Genomic DNA, 19097 nt, shown 5'->3' on the forward strand with positions numbered 1-19097 from the left:
GAGTGAGAAGGAATGTGGATATGAATGTTGAAGGCAGAATATAAAGAGGGTAACAAACTGAGAAGGAATGTGGATATGAATGTTGAAGGCAGAATAGAACATAAGAAAGGAGAATAACTAGTAAACCGAATGGCCCACGATACGAGGCCCCTTGAAGAGTGTGGCAAGAGTACAAAAATATGAAAAGAACAGCAATGAAGAATGCTTTCCACCGCCCATCAAACCCGCCAGCAAAAACCGGCAGGAAGAAGTGAGGACGAACACCAAGCAGCATAAGACAACAGACATAGAAGTTTTACAGGAAAGAACGAAAGAGATAAGAGCCTGTCGCTGTGAAACCTGGCAAGAATTCGGAACTAGAACAATTTTCATATCTAAACTCTACCAGTCACAAATCTATCTAGCCTTGTCTTGAAACTCTCTATGGAAAGGGGCAGAAACAAGGTAACTGAGTAAGATGGAATATGGATGTTAATGTTGAAGGCAGAGAAGAGAATCATAGGGTAGACTAAGAAGACATGGGGTAAGTTGTTACATAAAGACCTCTGGGTAAAGGGAACTGACCGGCGACTACTAAAAAGGAAAAAAAAAAAAAGTGCTGGGCGGCCATCACGTGACCAATATGGCCTAGACCTTAAAGAATGTGAAAGTAGTTGTGGGACTATTTGCATGTTATATAAACATCCCTCTATGGGCTATTACAGTCAGCTTTTCATTTTATTATTCGTCCTATCTCAAAGCCATCAACAAATGTACAAACACTGCTTTCATCCCTTTACATAGATAGATAAGTAGGCAGATGAACATGAGCGTATATCTCTGCCAGCGTCAGTTAAAAATATGATTTCCTGTTGTAATTCCTCTCTCCTACCGGACGAATACTTTTACGGTGTCAGTCAGTTAATTCCACGGTGTTAGTTTGCTCTTTTACACAGGATCAAAGCACATACCTCCGCCTACGCAAATCAAATTTATTATTTTTTTCCCTACATCCGGATCCAAATCCACTTCAAAATCTAATCAAATTTTCCTTGGCCCACCTATCTACCATATTTCATTTAAATCCAATCATAACCATTTGAGATATCTAGTACACAAACAAACAAACAGACATCAGTGAATACATAACCTCCGTCCAAGTTCGTTGGCGGAGGTAATAAATAACAGCGAACCGATGTTATAGCTCCGAGGAAGGAGGGACGGAGGGACGATGAGGGGAGGAGACAGAGAGGGGAAGAAAAGAGACAAGTAAAATGGCCGAGATGGAAGGGGGAAGAGGCGAAAATCTGAAGGAAAAAAGGACGAGTTAGAGCAAGACCCACAGGACAAACACGGCGCCAGCCCGAGAATAGGCTACAGGGGGAGGGGGAGGGAGAGGGAGTGAGATGGAGCAGGGGGAGGGGGAGGGAGATGGAGCAGGGGGAGGGGGAGAGAGATGGGGGAGGGGGGGGAAAGAATAATGATGGTGTTCTGGGCAGGGGCGGGGAGAGGAGAGAAATGGTAATGCAGCAAAGAAGGAGATTAAACAGGACGGAAGAAACTGGAGGTGATTGTGAAGGGAATGAAGGAATGCAGGGAGGGAGGGAAGAACCACTGAGAATGAATGAATGAAGGAAGGAAGGAGGAGAAGGAAGGGTAAAGGGTGGAGAAGGAGGGAGAAAAGAAGCCTAGCAGAAGAGGGCAGCAACACTGAAAGAGAAGCAAAGAGAGAAAGAGAGAGAGGTAGGTAGGTATGAAGAGAGATGTGATGGGAATAAGGATCGGCAAGAGAGAGAGAGAGAGAGAGAGAGAGAGAGAGAGAGAGAGAGAGACTGGATGGAAAGAAAAACAAAAGATGAAGAGAAAGGAGACAGAAACTTCCAAGGAGGGGTTGAAATAGAGGCTAAGAAGGAAAGAAGATGAGAAGGAAGGATGATGATAACAAAGAACGAGGGAGGGAAAACTTGGAGAGAGAAAGTGTGGATGGGAATGGAAGGAAGGTATGGAAAGTCGGATAGGGACGGAAGGAATCTGCCCCTTCGTCTCTCTCTCTCTCTCTCTCTCTCTATCTATCTATCTATCTATCTATCAGAGTACCTGTCTAACCCCTTTACTAATCTGCAGTCTGAAAAAATAGATCGTACTCTCTCTCTCTCTCTCTCTCTCTATATATATATATATATATATATATATATATATATATATATATATATTTCTATCTATCAGAGTACCTGTCTAACCCCTTTACTAATCTGCAGTCTGAAAAAATAGATCGTACTCTCTCTCTCTCTCTCTCTCTCTCTCTCTCTCTCTCTCTCTCTCTCTCTCTCTCTCTCTCTCTCTCTCTCTCTCTCTCTCTCTCTCTCTCTCTCTCTCTCTCTCTCTCTCTCTCTCTCTCTCTCTCTCTCTCTCTCTCTCTCTCTCTCTCTCTCTCTCTCTCTCTCCGGTGCCCTTGTACCCATTCACGTGAGCCCGTCGTGGGTATCGCGTGAAGGCCCTATGGAAGCTTCAGGAACCGGCAGTCATCTTGGTTTTTTTGGGGGGAGGGAGAGAGAGAGAGGGAGAGAGAGAGAGAGAGAGAGAGAGAGACAGACAGACAGACAGACAGACAGACAGACAGACAGACAGACAGACAGACAGAGACAGAGAGAACTGGTAGGAGTGGAATGTTTAAATCGAGCAGCTTAGACGAAAATAGAGAGAGAGAGAGAGAGAGAGAGAGAGAGAGAGAGAGAGAGAGACAGACAGACAGACAGACAGACAGAGACAGAGAGAACTGGTAGGAGTGGAATGTTTAAATCGAGCAGCTTAGACGAAAATAGAGAGAGAGAGAGAGAGAGAGAGTAGTTTTGACGAAAATCAATTTAAAAACACACGTAATTTATATTCAGTACTCTTCACTACACTTTCACCTTTGTGCTTTTGCTGTAGTGATTCTTGTTTTGTTGCTTGCTTTCCCCAAAATTCAAGCATTCAAACAGCCACTTATAACTCAGGCCAAAGCTTTAATTTCCCTCTAACTCAGCATATATTGACAGCAGCACCAGACACCACTATTACAAAACCAGTCTCACATAATCTCACAAAATCTTTATCTCTGAACAAATCCTCTTATTTAACTGATATTTCAATGTTGTTTTTAAAGATGCCAAATGATACGAACTTAAAAAAAATATCCTAACTTTAATAAATACAGTGCTATGAGAATTATAAGAAGATTATGGGGGTGATATATAAGAATTTTTGTTGAATTTTGGGTCTGCTTCTCATCGTCATATTAACTTTTCTTGAGTACTAGAAAAATGTATAATCGATATAGGCAAATTCAGTACCTTAACAATACTGCATGATTACACCCTGATCTCTCTCTCTCTCTCTCTCTCTCTCTCTCTCTCTCTCTCACACACACACACACACACACACACACACACACACACACACACATTCTAAATCCAGCCATCCTCGTCTTTCTGGGTGCAAGTTCTAAGTACAGAGTTAATTGCACTGCCGGAAAAAATCTTCACCAAGCTCCTCTCTCTCTCTCTCTCTCTCTCTCTCTCTCTCTCTCTCTCTCTCTCACACACACACACACACACACACACACACACACACACACACACACTTACAGGGGTCTATGCAACCGGTGGCCTCGGTTGAGTTGGAAGGTCTATACATGGTAACTAGTAATATGTACTGGCGACTACATAATACTCGTACAGGCTCAGACCAGTTTAACAGAGGCCCTTCTGTACTATAATACCTATTATTGCTCTGCACGAATATATAATCTAGTGCTGGAAGTCTGGGTGAGAGGAGAGGAGAGGAGAGGAGAGGAGAGGAAAGGAAAGGAAAGGAAAGGAGAGAAGAGGAGAGGAGAAGGAGGGAGGGAGGGAGGAATGAATGAATGAATGAATGAATGAATTTATTTATTAATGGATGAAGGAAGGAAGGAATTTCCATGAATAAATGGAGGAAAGAAGGGAGGAGAGGACTTAGAAAAGATGGAGGAGGAAAAAATGAAGGGAGAGAGAGGATTTGTGAATGAATGAACGAAGAAAAAACAGAATGAGGAAGGAAGGAAGGAAGGAAGGAAGGATGGATCGATGGATCGATGGATGGATGGATCGATGGACGGAAGGATGGATCGATGGATGGATGGATCGATCGATCGATGGACGGACGGACGGACGGAAGGATGGATAGATGGATCGATGGATGGATGGAAAAAAGAAAAAAAGGAAGAGACGAGGAAGCAGAAAAGATAAAAGGGAGGAGGACATACAAAAATGAAAGACTGAAGGAGACACAATGAGGAAAGAATCGTACAAGCCAACACTACGGCACAAAACGCAAACTAAATCGATCAGGAGGAGGTTTTAGGATTTCTTCCGGTCATAGTCGTTATTCATTCCGTGGACGTCATGCGCAAATCAAGCAAAGTATAAGTTCGCTCCATCACTTATTACGTAGCGCCTCTTCCTTAGCGATTTAATTTTGCCCATTACACCCTAGTATTCTGCTGTATATTGTTTATATCACTGTCGCATACGTACAGTTTGCATCAATAACAGACAAGAGGATCTATCTTTCTATCTATCTACTGCCAGATGCCTTAATCCCATAAGGGGTGACCATAAACAAATCGCCTCCACGTCGCTCTGTTCTCTGCCATTTGGCTGCCTTCCTTCCAGTTCATACCCCCCTCCTTCACATTATCTTCCCCTCCTCTTTCCCTCCACCTCACTCACACGCACTTTTCTAGTCAGTCTCTCATTCCCCATCCTCTCCACATGGATAAACCATCTCAAAATATTTCGCTTAAGACTTCGCAGATCCACGTCAACATACGCTTCATTACTTCCTCCTTTGTCTGTCTGTACATGTGAGAAATAGATACTGATGTACAATGTGCAGAATAAATCACTAAGGAAGAGTTGTTACGTCACCTCCAAACTGAGTTAGACCACGGCCGCCTCACAGTTTACTAATTCCAAGATCGCTTTCCCGCCAAATAGGATACTTCGTCGTGAATAATAATAATTCGTCAGACATAAGAGAACCAGCTTGTGAGGCTGTCATCGTGGGTGCCGCTTTTATTGTCCCTGACCTGCTGAAGTTGAAGGAAAGTACAGTTTTATATTTTACAGTCCTTTTTTCATGTCCAAGATTACACTTGCCGCTAAATAAGAAGACATCGTTATATGTATACCTCGCCACACACACACACACACACACACACACACACACACACACACACACACACACACAAAACGGGAGGTTGAAATGTAATTGTTAATGTCGTGTATTTGTCATTATTACCGTACCATCTCCTGCCAAAATACGTGCGTTCTTCATCACTGCTCTACATTACAGTATATCGCTGCTAAGATCATGCTTTCCTGCTGAGTAATACGAAAAACAAGATAGACAGTCGTACCTTCGTCATTATGTAACAATTTATCACAGCTACGATCATGTCTGCTACTGAATAACAAATTTTTTTTTTTTTTTTACGTGTCCGACTCTGGGCAAAGGCTCAGGGCCTATTTCTTGGGGGCAGTCACCTATCCCAAGACCCAGTAGTCCTCCTACACCTCCACATGTCACCACTTGGGCGCTAACACCCACCGTCCATATTGAATACATGCTAGGGCTGTCTCATACAGGACTGGTGTACTGGTATTAGCGGGGGTATTTTTACAACATGTTGGCGGGTCATCTGGTAGATCAGGAAAGTCTGCTTTTTAGGAAATTCAAATCCTTAAACTGTTCCCTGCCCCAGCCGGGATTCGATCCTGTGTCCATTAGGACTGCAGACCGCCTCTATACCAATTCAGCCACCCCATAAGAGAGATTGTCGTCTTCTTGCCATATATACATGTACGGTATCTTACGTGTCTGTTAATACACCCACGCACGAAATCGCGAGCATGTTGTGTGCTTGGTTCCTTTTGTGTATGTCTGTCATTCTGTCTATCTGTCAGCAAGATTAAGAAACAAGGGAATGTGACTGCACTGAATCTGGCATAACGACTGACGAATATCAAAGTAACAGGTGATTAATTTTGGCCCGAAAAAGATCACTGGTGTATAAGTCAAGGGCATGATCGACACTGTTTTTACCCGACTTTCCCCAAACGTGGTGCACGAGTCGAGGGACAGGAAAAAAAGAAGTGATTCAATTTTAAAGATTGGTCACAGGGCAAGGTCAAGGGTCATTCATTACTTATTATATATCTTTTCTCTCTACGTAATATGAAAGTTCGTATTATTCAGCATTAGATCATTAATAAAGGAAGTTGGTTACATAGTTATCATGGGGGGGGGTGTTGCTGGGGAGGGGGGGTTTCAGATACCAACAAATATGGAGGGGGGGGTTTCAGAAGGCAACAAATTTAACTTTCTTTGCTGCCTTTAACTACAGCTTATTCCTTCCAATATCACTTTTCTCGTTAATAGGATAATTTGTCGTATTTCGAACCTCGTCATAAAAACACAAAGCTATTACCATTCTCGTGGGATTTGGTACTGCTGATGGGGAGGGGTTCACAAGTCAGGGGATTTAAAGCTTCTCTGCCTTCCATCATTAGAATTTATCTAACATCACATTTTTCGGTACAGCAAGGTAATTCGACCCAGCCTTGCACTGGTAAACAATCATGGCTATATACTTACCAGTCTAGGTGTGTTTGTTATTGTTGTCTTCTCCCGCGAATTTGAAGCTCATCTGAAAGCCAACATTTTAACGATCTTACATCTCAGCGTTTAAATCTCACAATATTCACCTCATTACCATTCGATAGTTTGGAACACGTCACAAATAAAAGCTGGTTATATACAGCAGTTATCATTTTTGGTGGGTTTGTTACAGGCATCCTTTCCCTCCACCTGAAACGCAGTTGAAAGCCAACAACTTTAACAGTCGCCCAGCACCTCTTACATTAAACACCTCTCCACACTTCATCCTAAATAGCATCACAGTTTGTTAGCTTGAACTACGTCATAAATAAACTGATCTGGTTATGTACAGCAGTTATCATTTTTGTTGGGTTTGTTATTGTCAGTCTCTCCCGCCGTTTTGAAGTGCATTCGAAAGCTAACAAAATTAACAATCTTGCATCTCTTACGTCAATGACCTCTCCACGCTATTCATCCAAAATAGCATCACAATTCGTTATTTCGGGCAACGTGATAAATAAACAAAACTGGGTATGTGGTTTATCATTCTGGGTGGGTTTGTTATTGTTGTGGTCCTCTCTCGCAGACGACGTGAGGAGCATTCGAGAGTACAGGAACTTTCCATGAACACGGCTGCCCTGTGCAAGTGGAGACGCGCTCAGGAAGAAATATTTATAAAGACTCTTAGGGTTGTATTTCTGAAAATGAGAACGCAAAGATGTAAGACGGCCTCTTATTTTTAACGATTATTATTTGGAAAACTAACACCTTTAATTGTCTGCATGTGATGAGCTTGCATCCTACGTTGCAAAGTGCCGTCAGCAACGATACAGAAAGATCAGACGTCATATCATCACTACAAACTTCAGTAATTATAGCAGAATTTTTAGGGTCTGCCCAGATTTTCGCTTATCCAGTAAAAAATAAATAAATAAAAATAAAGACTTCTCACCCAGTGCTAAAGAGGGGCGCCTTCACATGGTGCCATCACTGCTGACGAGTGGCTCTGCTGCCTGATTATACAAACGCCTCTCTATTCCCTCCCTGTGGCCCACAAGAAGTATGGTGAAATGCACATAAGTAAATTCAGCTTGCAGCATAATTGGTTCACGTTCAACCGAGCCGTGGACTGCAGTGACTCCTACTACCATACCCAGTCACTTACAGAACGTCTCTTGTATTTTAATATTTCTATCGTATTTTATTCTAGTTTAGCTTACATTATTTTTTTTTCAAACTGGAAGGGTTAGATGTAGCCATGTTAACCCCTTCAGTCCGACGGCTTTTTTTTTTTTTCTACCAGACGAAAAAGGAGGTATACAGGGAAAGAGGGTTCTTGGATTGACCCAGTTCCATCACATGAAAAGAGACTAAACGATGTTTTTACAGGAAAGGGGAGGCTGGTAAAATGTATTGTCCTCCATGTCTCCCGTTTTTCCTGTAAATATGAACCAGTTATGCCAGAGATGCATTGGTACGGTTGTCTGTGCTACCTGGTTACCCCCTTTATACGTGTGAGGAAAGTTAAAGTAGTGTTCACCTAACTAATAACCATCATAATTAGTTTCATCAGCATCATCATCAATATCGCCACTCACCATCATCAATATCTCCACTCATCAGCATCAACAGTATCGCCACTCAACATCATCATCATCGTCATCAATACTGCCACTCATCATCATCAATACCGCCACTCATCACCATCATCAATATCTCCACTCATCATCATCATCAGTATCGCCACTCGTCATCATCATCATCAATATCGCTACTCATCATCATCAGCATCGCCATTCATCATTATCATCATAATCATCATCATGGGTTTATGTACTGTAGGTGCTGGGTAGGGTAGATTAAGTTTTGTTAGGTTTGGTTTGGTTAGGTTAGGTTAGTTTAGGCTTGGTCGGGTTAGGTTAGGTTAGGTTAGGCTAGGTTAAGTTTGGTCAGGTTAGGTTGTTAAGTTAGGTTAGTTTAGGTTAGGTTAGGTTTGGTTAGGTTAGGTTAGGTTTAGTTAGGTTAGGTTAGGTTTAGTTAGGTTAGGTTAGGCTTGGTTAGGTTAGGTTTGGTTAGGCTTGGTTAGGTTAGGATAGGTTGGGGGGTTCTTGTCCTACACTCGTCTAGTTCTACATCGCCCGTGAACGAATTGGCAGCCACTGAAACAGCCTTTGACCCTAATGGTATTTCACGTGTATTCTAACCTCACAATGATCCTTAACTCCTTCCAGCCCTTGTAGTCAGACTGAAGGGTGGATCTTACTTGTAACCGAGGAGACGCATTCCTACCTCATACCTAAGGCTTATTGAATTCCAAGCAACCAGAACTTAGTATCCGAGTTGTGTGGGCCAATTCTGTCAGATGAAAACAACCCGACTACAGCTACAAAAACAGCCCTCGACTCTAGGTAATGCAGGTGGTTTGTATGGCGTCCGCAAGGCCTTCAACCTTCCCTCACGTTGCCCAGGGGAAGGGAAATGGGGAGGAAGAAGGTATTGGGAGTTCTAGGAATCACCATTTGGGAATTACCTACACTCTTTTTACCCTAACTTGGCCTAAAAATTCCCATCTCTCTAAGGTATGATACCAGTAACAAAGAAGTGCTATGGAAAGTAGGGAGAGTCGTAGCACTGCCCCTTTCTGCCAGAGAGCTACGTGAAATAAGCTGCAAAAGGACGAAACTCTGGGCCAGGTTAGAGTAAAAAGAATATAGTCAGTAACTCCATAGGTTCTGGTCAATGACGTCTTTTTCATTATATTTTACCTACTGAACGATTCTACCCATTACACAGGAAATTCGTTTACTGATGGGAAAACAAAGCAAAGACGTTATGGTATTCAGTGGGCACAGTCCTGAATTTCTCCTAAGGATGTAGGTGACCAGTGAAAGTTAAAGGTAGAGAAAAAGTTGTACAGTCAAATACTGGTGTTCGTTCCCTGCTGACCCTGTTGCACCGCTAGATACACAGAGGTTTATTGTAGGATAGTGGACAGAGATGCATATTATCAATCATCCGTGGGTGATAATATGCATCTTCCTCCACTATGACCCGTATTCTCGTCGGGTAAGGAAACTCCTTAGCACCTCCTCCTTAGCGATTTAGTTTTGGATATGGCTGGTTAACATCCTTACGTACGTTATATATGCAGAGTATGGGCATATTACAATAATATATGTTAAGTGAAAAAGAAAAGTAAGGTGCAACAGGCAAAATCAATCGCTTAGGAAAAAGTGTTAGGGAGCTTTGTTAACCGAACGTGTAAGGGCCTCTGTCTCATTTAAACATCTGACTTCAGCGATGAAGAACAGGTAGAGGAGGTGAAACGAACTTTTATATCTGACTGTAAATAATACTGCTTGTGTGTGTGTGTGTGTGTGTGTGTGTGTGTGTGTGTGTGTGTGTGTGTGTGTGTGTGTGTGTGTGTGTGTGTGTGTGTGTGTGTGTGTGTGTGTGTGTGTGTGTGTGTGTGTGTGTGTGTGTGTGTGTGTGTGTGTGTGTGTGTGTGTGTGTGTGTGTGTGTGTGTGTGTGTTACGCTCATACACCCATGAACCACTTCACCCCAAAACTACAGTGAATAACACCTTCAACAACAGCAACAAAAACAACAACAATAATAATAATAATAATAATAATAATAATAATAATAATTGACTACAGCCGGACTGCTTTCACCTAATGGAACTAACTCCTCCCACAACTCCAATACTAAGAGGCGACTGTCTGAAACTACATGAGCCTTAGTAACGATACAGGAATGAGTCTCCTTGATTACTACTCAGATTAAACCTTCAATCTACACTTGGTCATTAACTAAGCTGACGAGAAATTATGGACCTTCGTCAGATAAAAACAAACGACTACACGAAATATCTGTCTGAAATTCTATGAGTCTCAGGAGGTAGGAATGAGTCTCCTTGATTACTAGCCAAATTCAAGCTTCAGTCTACTCTTGGCCATTAACTAAACTGAAAAAGGGGTTGGGGATCCCTGCCAGATGAAAACAAACTTACTATACTCGTTTTAAGCTAACTTGGCCTAAAATTACTCTCTCTTCAGCTTGAATAGTGAGCTGTAACAATAGATTAACACGAGAGTATGATGGTAGTCACGAGGAAGTGCTAAGGAAAGGATGTAGAGCTACAGTATTCTCTTATTTTCACTGGGAATAACCAGCTAAAGGACGAAAATCTGGGCCAGATTGAGATAAAAGGAGTATAGCTATATTAGACTTGCTTACCGTAAAACGCGGCTGAGAATCTACATAAATATTTCACACTTCGTAATTATATATGTTAGTGGCAAGGAAGAACAGGAACAGGAGGATAAAAAAGTTCTAGGAAATTCTCAACAGTACAAGTATCGTGGAATTTCTCTTCAAGGATGCCCAGTGGAAGTCGAGGGAGATTTTGTGTCTTCCTTCACTGGGCCGTATTCTCCTCGTAGCTCTGTGGCAGGGTAAGAGATTGCTACGGCCAGGCAACAGTTTCATGGCACATCTTCGTGACTGACGCGTTATGGTTAATTTCTTGTCATAGCTTAGCATTCAAGATGGAGATGGCAATTTTATGCCTACTTAATGTGAACACAGGAATGACCATCAGGGCTGACCCATGATCTTTACGTTCGAACAGTCTGGATATTAATAGGCATAAGGTATCAGGTAAAAAAAAAAAAAAAGTTTCTTGGTTTGAAACAGGGATGTGTCATGTCTCCATGGTTGTTCAATCTGTACATGGATGGGGTAATAAAAGAGGTACAAGGTAGGGTAGTGGATGTTGGAGTGGCCCTGGTGAGAGAGGATAGTGTTTGGAAACTCCCTGTACTGTTGTTTGCAGATGATACTGTGTTGTTGAGTGAAGACGAAGGGGAGCTGCAAGGCTTGGTGGATGAGTTTGAGAGAGTGTGTAAGAAACGGAATCTAAAGGTGAATGTAGGGAAGAGTAAAGTGATGGTCTTTGAGAGAGGTGAAGTTAGTGAATGTACAGCGAGGTTGGATGGTGAGGAATTGGAAAATGTGAGTACGTTTAAGTACTTGGGTAGTGTGATGAGTAAGGATGGAGGTTTGGAGGGTGAAGTGCTTGAAAGGGTACAGCAGGGAAGAAAGGTTGCTGGTTCTTTGAAAGCAGTGATAAGAAACAGGGAAGTGAGCATGGAAGTGAAAAAGTTACTACATGACAGTATTGTGATACCAACTCTAACGTACGGAAGTGAAGCTTGGACATTGTTGGAAGGACACAAGTCAAGAGTGAGAGCAGTGGAAATGAGTTATTTAAGAGAAGCCTGTGGAGTCACATGGAGAGACAGGCTGACGAATGAGGATATAAAGGAGCTTGTGGTGTGGATGTGGATGTGATAGGAAGCGTTATGAGGAACACACTGAGGTGGTTTGGCCATGTGGAGAGGATGGAGGGTGAAAGACTGACGAAGAGAGTGTATGTGAGTGAGGTGGAGGGGGGAAGAGGGAGGGGGAGGCCGAGGATGAGATGGAGGGATGGGGTGGAGAGGTATATGAGAGAGGGGGGTGTGAGTTGGGAGCAGGGCAGTGAAATGGCGGGGGACAGGGCGACTTGGAGGCGATTTGTTTGTGGCCACCCCAAACGGGATTGAGGCGTCTGGCAATAGATAGATAGATAGATTCTTGGTCAAGGCTTTCAAGGCGTATAAGCCCGAACACACACACACACACACACACACACACACACACACACCGCTCGCTGGTGCAGTGGTAACGTTCTCGCTTGCCATCTAGTTGACGGGAGTTCGCGCCTCGCTCAGGTTGCGAAAAGTTTCACTGACGAAGTGGGTGGTTACTGTCCCCCTTGAGCAAGAGGATGGGTGTGTGCGTGTGTGAAGGTCACAGCCTTGCCCTTAGATCGGACTATATGAGCTCTCAGCTCCTTTCCGGGAGGGTAAAAGCTGACGATCACGACCATCAGGTGATCCTGACCGACCCGGTGAATTACACTGCTACGAGAACAAAAAAGAAGTGCATGAGGAAGGAGAATAAAAGTGAACTGCGGTGTTGCTACAAAATGCCAGTCCTCGTACCATCCTTCCGTGAATTACTAAAACATCCAATACCCGATGACTGAGTGACGATATACCTTCCCCTAACTCTGATTTCAAACAATGAATAACATCCTTCAACCCCTTCACTGCGAGGACGTTCTGTATTTCTGCTCTCTCCAAACGATTTTATTTAGTTTACTGGAGGTTTTTTCGTGCTGGAGGGGTTATTCATATGCAGGGACTAATACCCTAGCCCCGGGCCCCTATGCTCCTGGTGAGAGAGAGAGAGAGAGAGAGAGAGAGAGAGGGGGGGGGAGGGAGAGAGAGAGAGAGAGAGATTGTATGATGGATGATGGCTGAGACTGTATGACGGATGATGGTCTGTATGATGGATGATGGGTGGATATCTAACCCCTGCAGTTCGAACAGTCTCTTCTAAGATATATAAAATCGTCTGGAGATGACAAGAACAAAATTAAATCGATGTAACGGTAGTAAAGGCTTTAAGGCTAACTCGGACTAATAAATATCACTCCTCTGACTCAGATCCTACATGTGTCCTAAGATTAGTACCGCACGATGTGTTGAAATCTCTTACATTGCAGTTCTTTCACCTTGGCCTAGCTCTTCTTCCTTTTGCAACTTACTTCACCTATCTATGGCAAGATACGGCAATACAACGGTTGTACATCCTCTCCATAGCATTTTTTCGTGACTTGCATCATATTCTACAGTAGTGTTAATCTATCGTTACAGCTCAGCCTTCAAGGAGAGATGGTAGTTTTAATTTTAGAATTACAATGGTATAATTTATCCTCTCGTAGGGTTCCGATTCCTCTGGCATTTCAGCTGTCATGGTGTTACTGCCAGACGAGTTTGTTCCGCTTACGAGTGTTTTCCATCCCTTAAGGATAAAAAATAGTGGTAGTGAAGAAATTACTTCTGACACATGACTTCAAATGCATCGTAAGCTTAGTACCGTATATAATGTTGAAATCTACTATACTAATTATATCCTCTCAGTCTCTTAACTCCTAAGCCTTTTTTCCTTTCATCCTACTACTATAAGACGATTCTGTTAAAATCAGAATATACTTTCCATCCACTAAGGCTGGGGTTCTCAAAATGGGGTTCGCAAACCCTCTGGGATAGGAGAGAGACAGCTTCCATGGGGTACTTTGACAAATTGGGAAAACTCAATACTGTACAAAATATACTGACTTTACTAACATTATTCACAGTATGATACTCATACTGAGAACTGAGAAACCAGTTTCCCCCAAATGCGAATCATTTGAACTCAAATATAATATTAGTTGTCAATCAAAATACAGTGTTAACACTGACATGCTTTTGTAACAATGTGCCCATATTTATTTCCTCAACTAAGAACATACAATTTCAATAATTGTACAGTAGCTAATGTGTTACTATTGTATAATGGATGTGTTACTAGAGTACCATTATCTATTCAGCAACTCAGTCATGAGGAGAAAGGACTGATGACCTGAATATTCGGGGGTACATAGTAAGAAAAGTTTGAATATCCCTGCCTCTAAGGGTTAAGAACAGTGGTAGTAAATGACTGAGCTTTTTGACACGATTTACAATGCATCCTAAGCTTGGTACCGTATGTTGTGTTGAAATCCAGTACGCTATTGCGTAGATACATACAGACATTGTGTGTGTGTGTGTGTGTGTGTGTGTGTGTGTGTGTGTGTTGCCTAGATAAACAGCTCTTTTGGTCCCAACTGTATATATCGTTCTTTATGATGAAAACAGAAACAAATCAGAAGTGTTCAGAAAGCACAGTGATGTCATGTCCAAAATTTTACCTTAACCCGTGAACTTGACCTGTGATCGAGTTGCACCAAAACTAAATTACTTCTTCGCAGACCCACACACAAGGTACGAGTGTCTGTTGGTTCCTGGTCAAATCCCAACAGACATGCAGGGGATATTTGGTGAACGCATATACCTAAATCCATTACCTGGTACCGTAAATTCGAGTTAGGTATTTACTATCGCTAATGGTTCAAACCCTAGTGGCAAACACTTATAAGACGTACACAAAGCTCTCTCCACTTCCCAATTTTGCCTTACAAGAAAATAGTTTAAAAAAGCACCCTGTAATACCCATCATCATACACATTATATTCTGACCAACTGCGCTACAGAATGATGGCGCTGATGGGCCTCGTGTAGTCGAAAGGTACTAATTTTAAGCGTTGTTTTTTGTTCCCTGACTCACCTTGTACTAAATGCCACATGACACTTGTTCAACCGCTCCGATATTTTGCTGAGGTGATTTTCTTAAGTAACTGTCATGATTGGAACATATGATACTAGTTATGAGAGAGCGAGCGAGCGAGAGAGAGAGAGAGAGAAAGAGAGAGAGCTACCTCGATTTCTCAACCACACAGACCTTGCTCTCCTTGCTGGGTACTAAAGCCATAGCATTTATGGAGAAAACTTATTTTGAAATCACAGATGCTTCTCTCTCTCTCTCTCTCTCTCTCTCTCTCTCATACCCTCCTGCTTTTCTATCCTTGTCTTTAGCTGATAGAATACTTTTGCTAGTTATAACTTTCCCTTTACCAAACAGCCACGAAAGGACCAACACATCTGGTGCTGTTTGCTCTCCTTTGTACTCCTTTGTACACGTGTGCTTAAGCTATAACTGTACACGTGCTCCCAATCTTCTATCACGTGGCAGTGGGGTGAAGAATAGGGAGAGGGAAGCGATAGGGGAGGGAGAATGATGGGGGGGAAGGGGCGGTAGGAGGAAGAGGAAGGCTTTGAGAGAGAGAGAGAGAGAGAGAGAGAGAGAGAGAGAGAGAGAGAGAGAGAGAATGATAGCGTAGAAGCGGAGTAGGAAGGAAAGAGGAAGACGGGGGAAAGGGAATGGTGTATGGGAAGGAGTAAGTGAAGGGTGGAAGGAGGGAGGAGGATTGGGAGGGAGAGAGGAGGGGCGGGGATGGAGATAAAGATGAGGTAGAATGGACGACTGTGGAGGGGGGGGGTGGAGGAAGAGGTGTGTGATGGAAGGTGTGTGGGGAAGGAGAGGGGGGGAGGGACCGGAGGGGGAAGGAAGAAAATGGAAACGAGAACAGAGTGTGAGGGTGGGATGTAAGATAGGGAGGGGAAAGGGAGGACAGAGGGATGGTAGAGTGAAGTGTGGGGAGAAGGGGAAGGGGGAGAGAAAGGAGGAAAAGAGAGGAAGAATGGAAAGGAGTAGGGAAGGGAGGAGGAGGAGGAGGGAGAGAGAGGAGAAAGGAGGAGGATGCAAAGAGGCGTAAGGGGAAATGGTGGAAGAATCTGACAATAAAGTGAAAGGAAGGTGTGTGTGTGTGTGTGTGTGTGTGTGTGTGTGTGTGTGTGTGTGTGTGTGTGTGTGTGTGTGTGTGTGTGTGAGAGAGAGAGAGAGAGAGAGAGAGAGGTATTAGTATTCTGCCAGAGTCTCTGATGGGGTCCGCGATAATTAAACTGGAGCTGGCTGATACCTCCCTCACCAAACTATATTAATAAGACGTACAGGAAAATGAGGAGAAGCATATAATGATCTCAAACTATACCAAACCTCACCTTGTCTATAAGAAAAAATATATATGTGTTTTAAATTGTATAAGATGATGAAGAAACTTAGGTAGAGTGTATGATAGCCTCTGACACACACACACACACACACACACACACACACACACACACACACACACACACACACACACACACACACATACACACGGCCTCAGTTACATAATAGACGAGGAGGAGGAAGAGATTTTGGTTAAGATACTGTTTTCTTTTTCTCCTTTCCCATCTTTATTTTCTTCTTTCCTTCTCTCTTTACTCCCCTTCTTTTCTTCCCTCCCACATTTTTCTTTCTTCTTCTCTCCTTCGTTTCATCCTTTATTTACCGTACTCATTCCTTCTTCACTTCCCTTTTTCAAACCTAAATTCCAGTATCTTGGAGATACTAAATACAGCTTAGATAACAAAGAAATTAGCAAATCGGAATGCGAGAGAGATCTAGGAGTTATGATTAGTAACGACCTTAAACCTAGGCAACAGTGCATTAATGCGAGAAATAAAGCAAATAGGGTCCTAGGATTTATTTCGAGAAGCGTGAGCAATAGATCATCTAAAGTAATACTGAAACTTTATCTAGCATTAGTAAGGCCACATTTAGACTACGCAGTACAATTTTGGTGTCCTTACTATAGAATGGATATTAATTCGTTAGAAAATGTACAGAGAAGAATGACTAAAATGATACATGACGTCCGGAACCTGTCATATGAAGACAGACTGAAAAGACTAAGTCTGCATTCGCTAGAGAGGCGTAGAGTAAGGGAGACTTAATTGAGGTTTTTAAGTGGATGAATGGTATAAATAAGGGAGATATTAGCAAGGTACTTAAAGTGAGCATACAGGATAGAACTAGAAATAATGGTTTCAAACTAGAAAAATTCCGTTTCAGAAAGGAAATCGGTAGAAATTGGTTTGGTAATAGAGTAGTAGACGAATGGAATAAGCTACCTAGTAAAGTAGTTGCTGCCTCTTCCATTGAGAGTTTCAAGCATAGGCTAGATAAGCATATGACTACTAAGGGGTGGATATAGAATAAAGAAAATATTATAACCAATACTAATTAAAAAATAAATTTTCTTTTCAGGTTACACTATGATAGTCTCTATTCTCCTTTCACACTTTCCTGTAAAATGTCCACGCCAGTTTTTCTATACGGCGTGGTGTTCTTTCTGACTTTTTCCTGCCGGCTTCGGCTGGAGGGTTTGGAGGGCGGGGGAAAGCCTTCTTCTTTGCTATCCTTATCTCATTCTAGTAGTTCAGTTACTCTTCTAGGAGCTGCCTAGCATGGGCCAACCGGCCTACTGCAGTTATCCTCTCTTCTTATGTTCTTATGTTCTTATGTTCAGTCATTCTTCATTCTCTCTCTCTCTCTCTCTCTCTCTCTCTCTCTCTCTCTCTCTCTCTCTCTCTCTCTCTCTAATAGTCTTACCAAATGATGAGTAATTAATCAGTAATCTTTTAGCATTACTAGTGATTAATGCTGTACCTTTTGTCATCATCATCATCATCATCATCACCACCACCATCATCATCATCACCCGCTGCTATTGAATGAATGAGGGTAAAACTAGTCTATAATCTAGTACCCATCATTATTACTATCATCATCAACTACTTAATCTCTGTATAAATCCCACCATTAAAATATTATTATCACCATCACCATAGTCCTGTATTTAGTGTATATTATGTAACCCTCTCTCTCTTCCCTTCAGGTTGTGCTGGTGTGGCTGTTGGTCATCCCCTCGATACAGTCAAGGTAAGTTTCACAATCACCTGACACTCTAACCTGTGACTGATGTGCAGGTGTTATAACGTGATTGATGTGCAGGTGTTATCAATTCTTGACTCTGACACGTGACATGTACAAGGTGTTATCAGTACTTGACTGACACGCGACAAATGTGCCAGGTGCAATCATTGCTTGACCGTGTGACACGTGACTGATGTGCAAAGGGTACTGACACTGACACATGTTTGGTGTGCAAGGTGTCATTACTTGACACACTGACATGCAACAGTTGTTCAAGGTGTCATCAGTATTTGACACTCTGACACGGTTGAGAACAGATCAACGTTACTATATCATTTCCTACAATTATACCCTTTTTACTCTAACCTGGCCTGAAATTGCTTTCTCTCCATCTTGCATACTGACTCGTAGCGAGGGATTAACACTAGCCACGAAGAACTGCTACGGAATGGACGTTGGACATAGTATTGTGTCTTTTTACGACAATGAGCCATGTAGAAAAAGCTGCCAAAGGACGAAAATCTGAGCCAAGTTAGGATAAAAGGAGTACAGGCTACGAATCTCCCTTTGCTTGGCACACGTATTACTGGACAACATGCATAGTGAAAAATTCTTAATCTTTCTCCTGCATTGGCGCACTTGAAAAGGTAAACAGAGCAAGATTAACACTACAACTCCTATAATTTACGCTCGGTGGAATCAGTGTCTGGTTAAGGACGATATATGTTCATCTGACGGAACTGGGCCACTATCAAACTTGAATAATAAGATGTGTATGCGTCAGTTTCAGGAAGCATTCGTTGAAGTAGGAATGAGTGTCTTTGGTTACTACTAAAATGAGCTCTTCAATCTGATTATATCTGGAAATAATTTGAACTCAAAAAGGAATAGGGAGCTTAACAACACGAAAACAAACCGACTTGTTGCACGAAATTCAATGACCCTTAGTTAAGATGTAAGTATGAATCTCCTTGGTTATCAGTCATATCAACCCTACAAACTGACTAAACTTGGACATCAACTTATCTGAAAGGAGTTAGGGATTTCTGCCTGACGAAAACAAACTATAGTTATATCATTACA

At 42.4% G+C, this 19097-nt stretch overlaps 1 protein-coding gene across 1 annotated transcript in view; it reads left to right on the plus strand.

The window, feature by feature from the left end:
• Window positions 1-19097, plus strand: part of LOC145418557 (mitochondrial basic amino acids transporter-like) — a 59177-nt gene that overhangs the window by 13733 nt on the left and 26347 nt on the right. Inside the window, exon 2 of the mRNA XM_080286926.1 lies at window positions 17977-18020. Coding sequence (XP_080143052.1) covers window positions 17977-18020 — 44 coding nt within the window. The remainder of the gene's footprint in view (window positions 1-17976; window positions 18021-19097) is intronic.

Source organism: Coenobita brevimanus, chromosome 115, assembly GCF_032717465.1.
Source record: "Coenobita brevimanus isolate Jiangsu-jjx chromosome 115, ASM3271746v2, whole genome shotgun sequence".
Classification (NCBI taxonomy): Eukaryota; Metazoa; Arthropoda; class Malacostraca; order Decapoda; family Coenobitidae; genus Coenobita; species Coenobita brevimanus.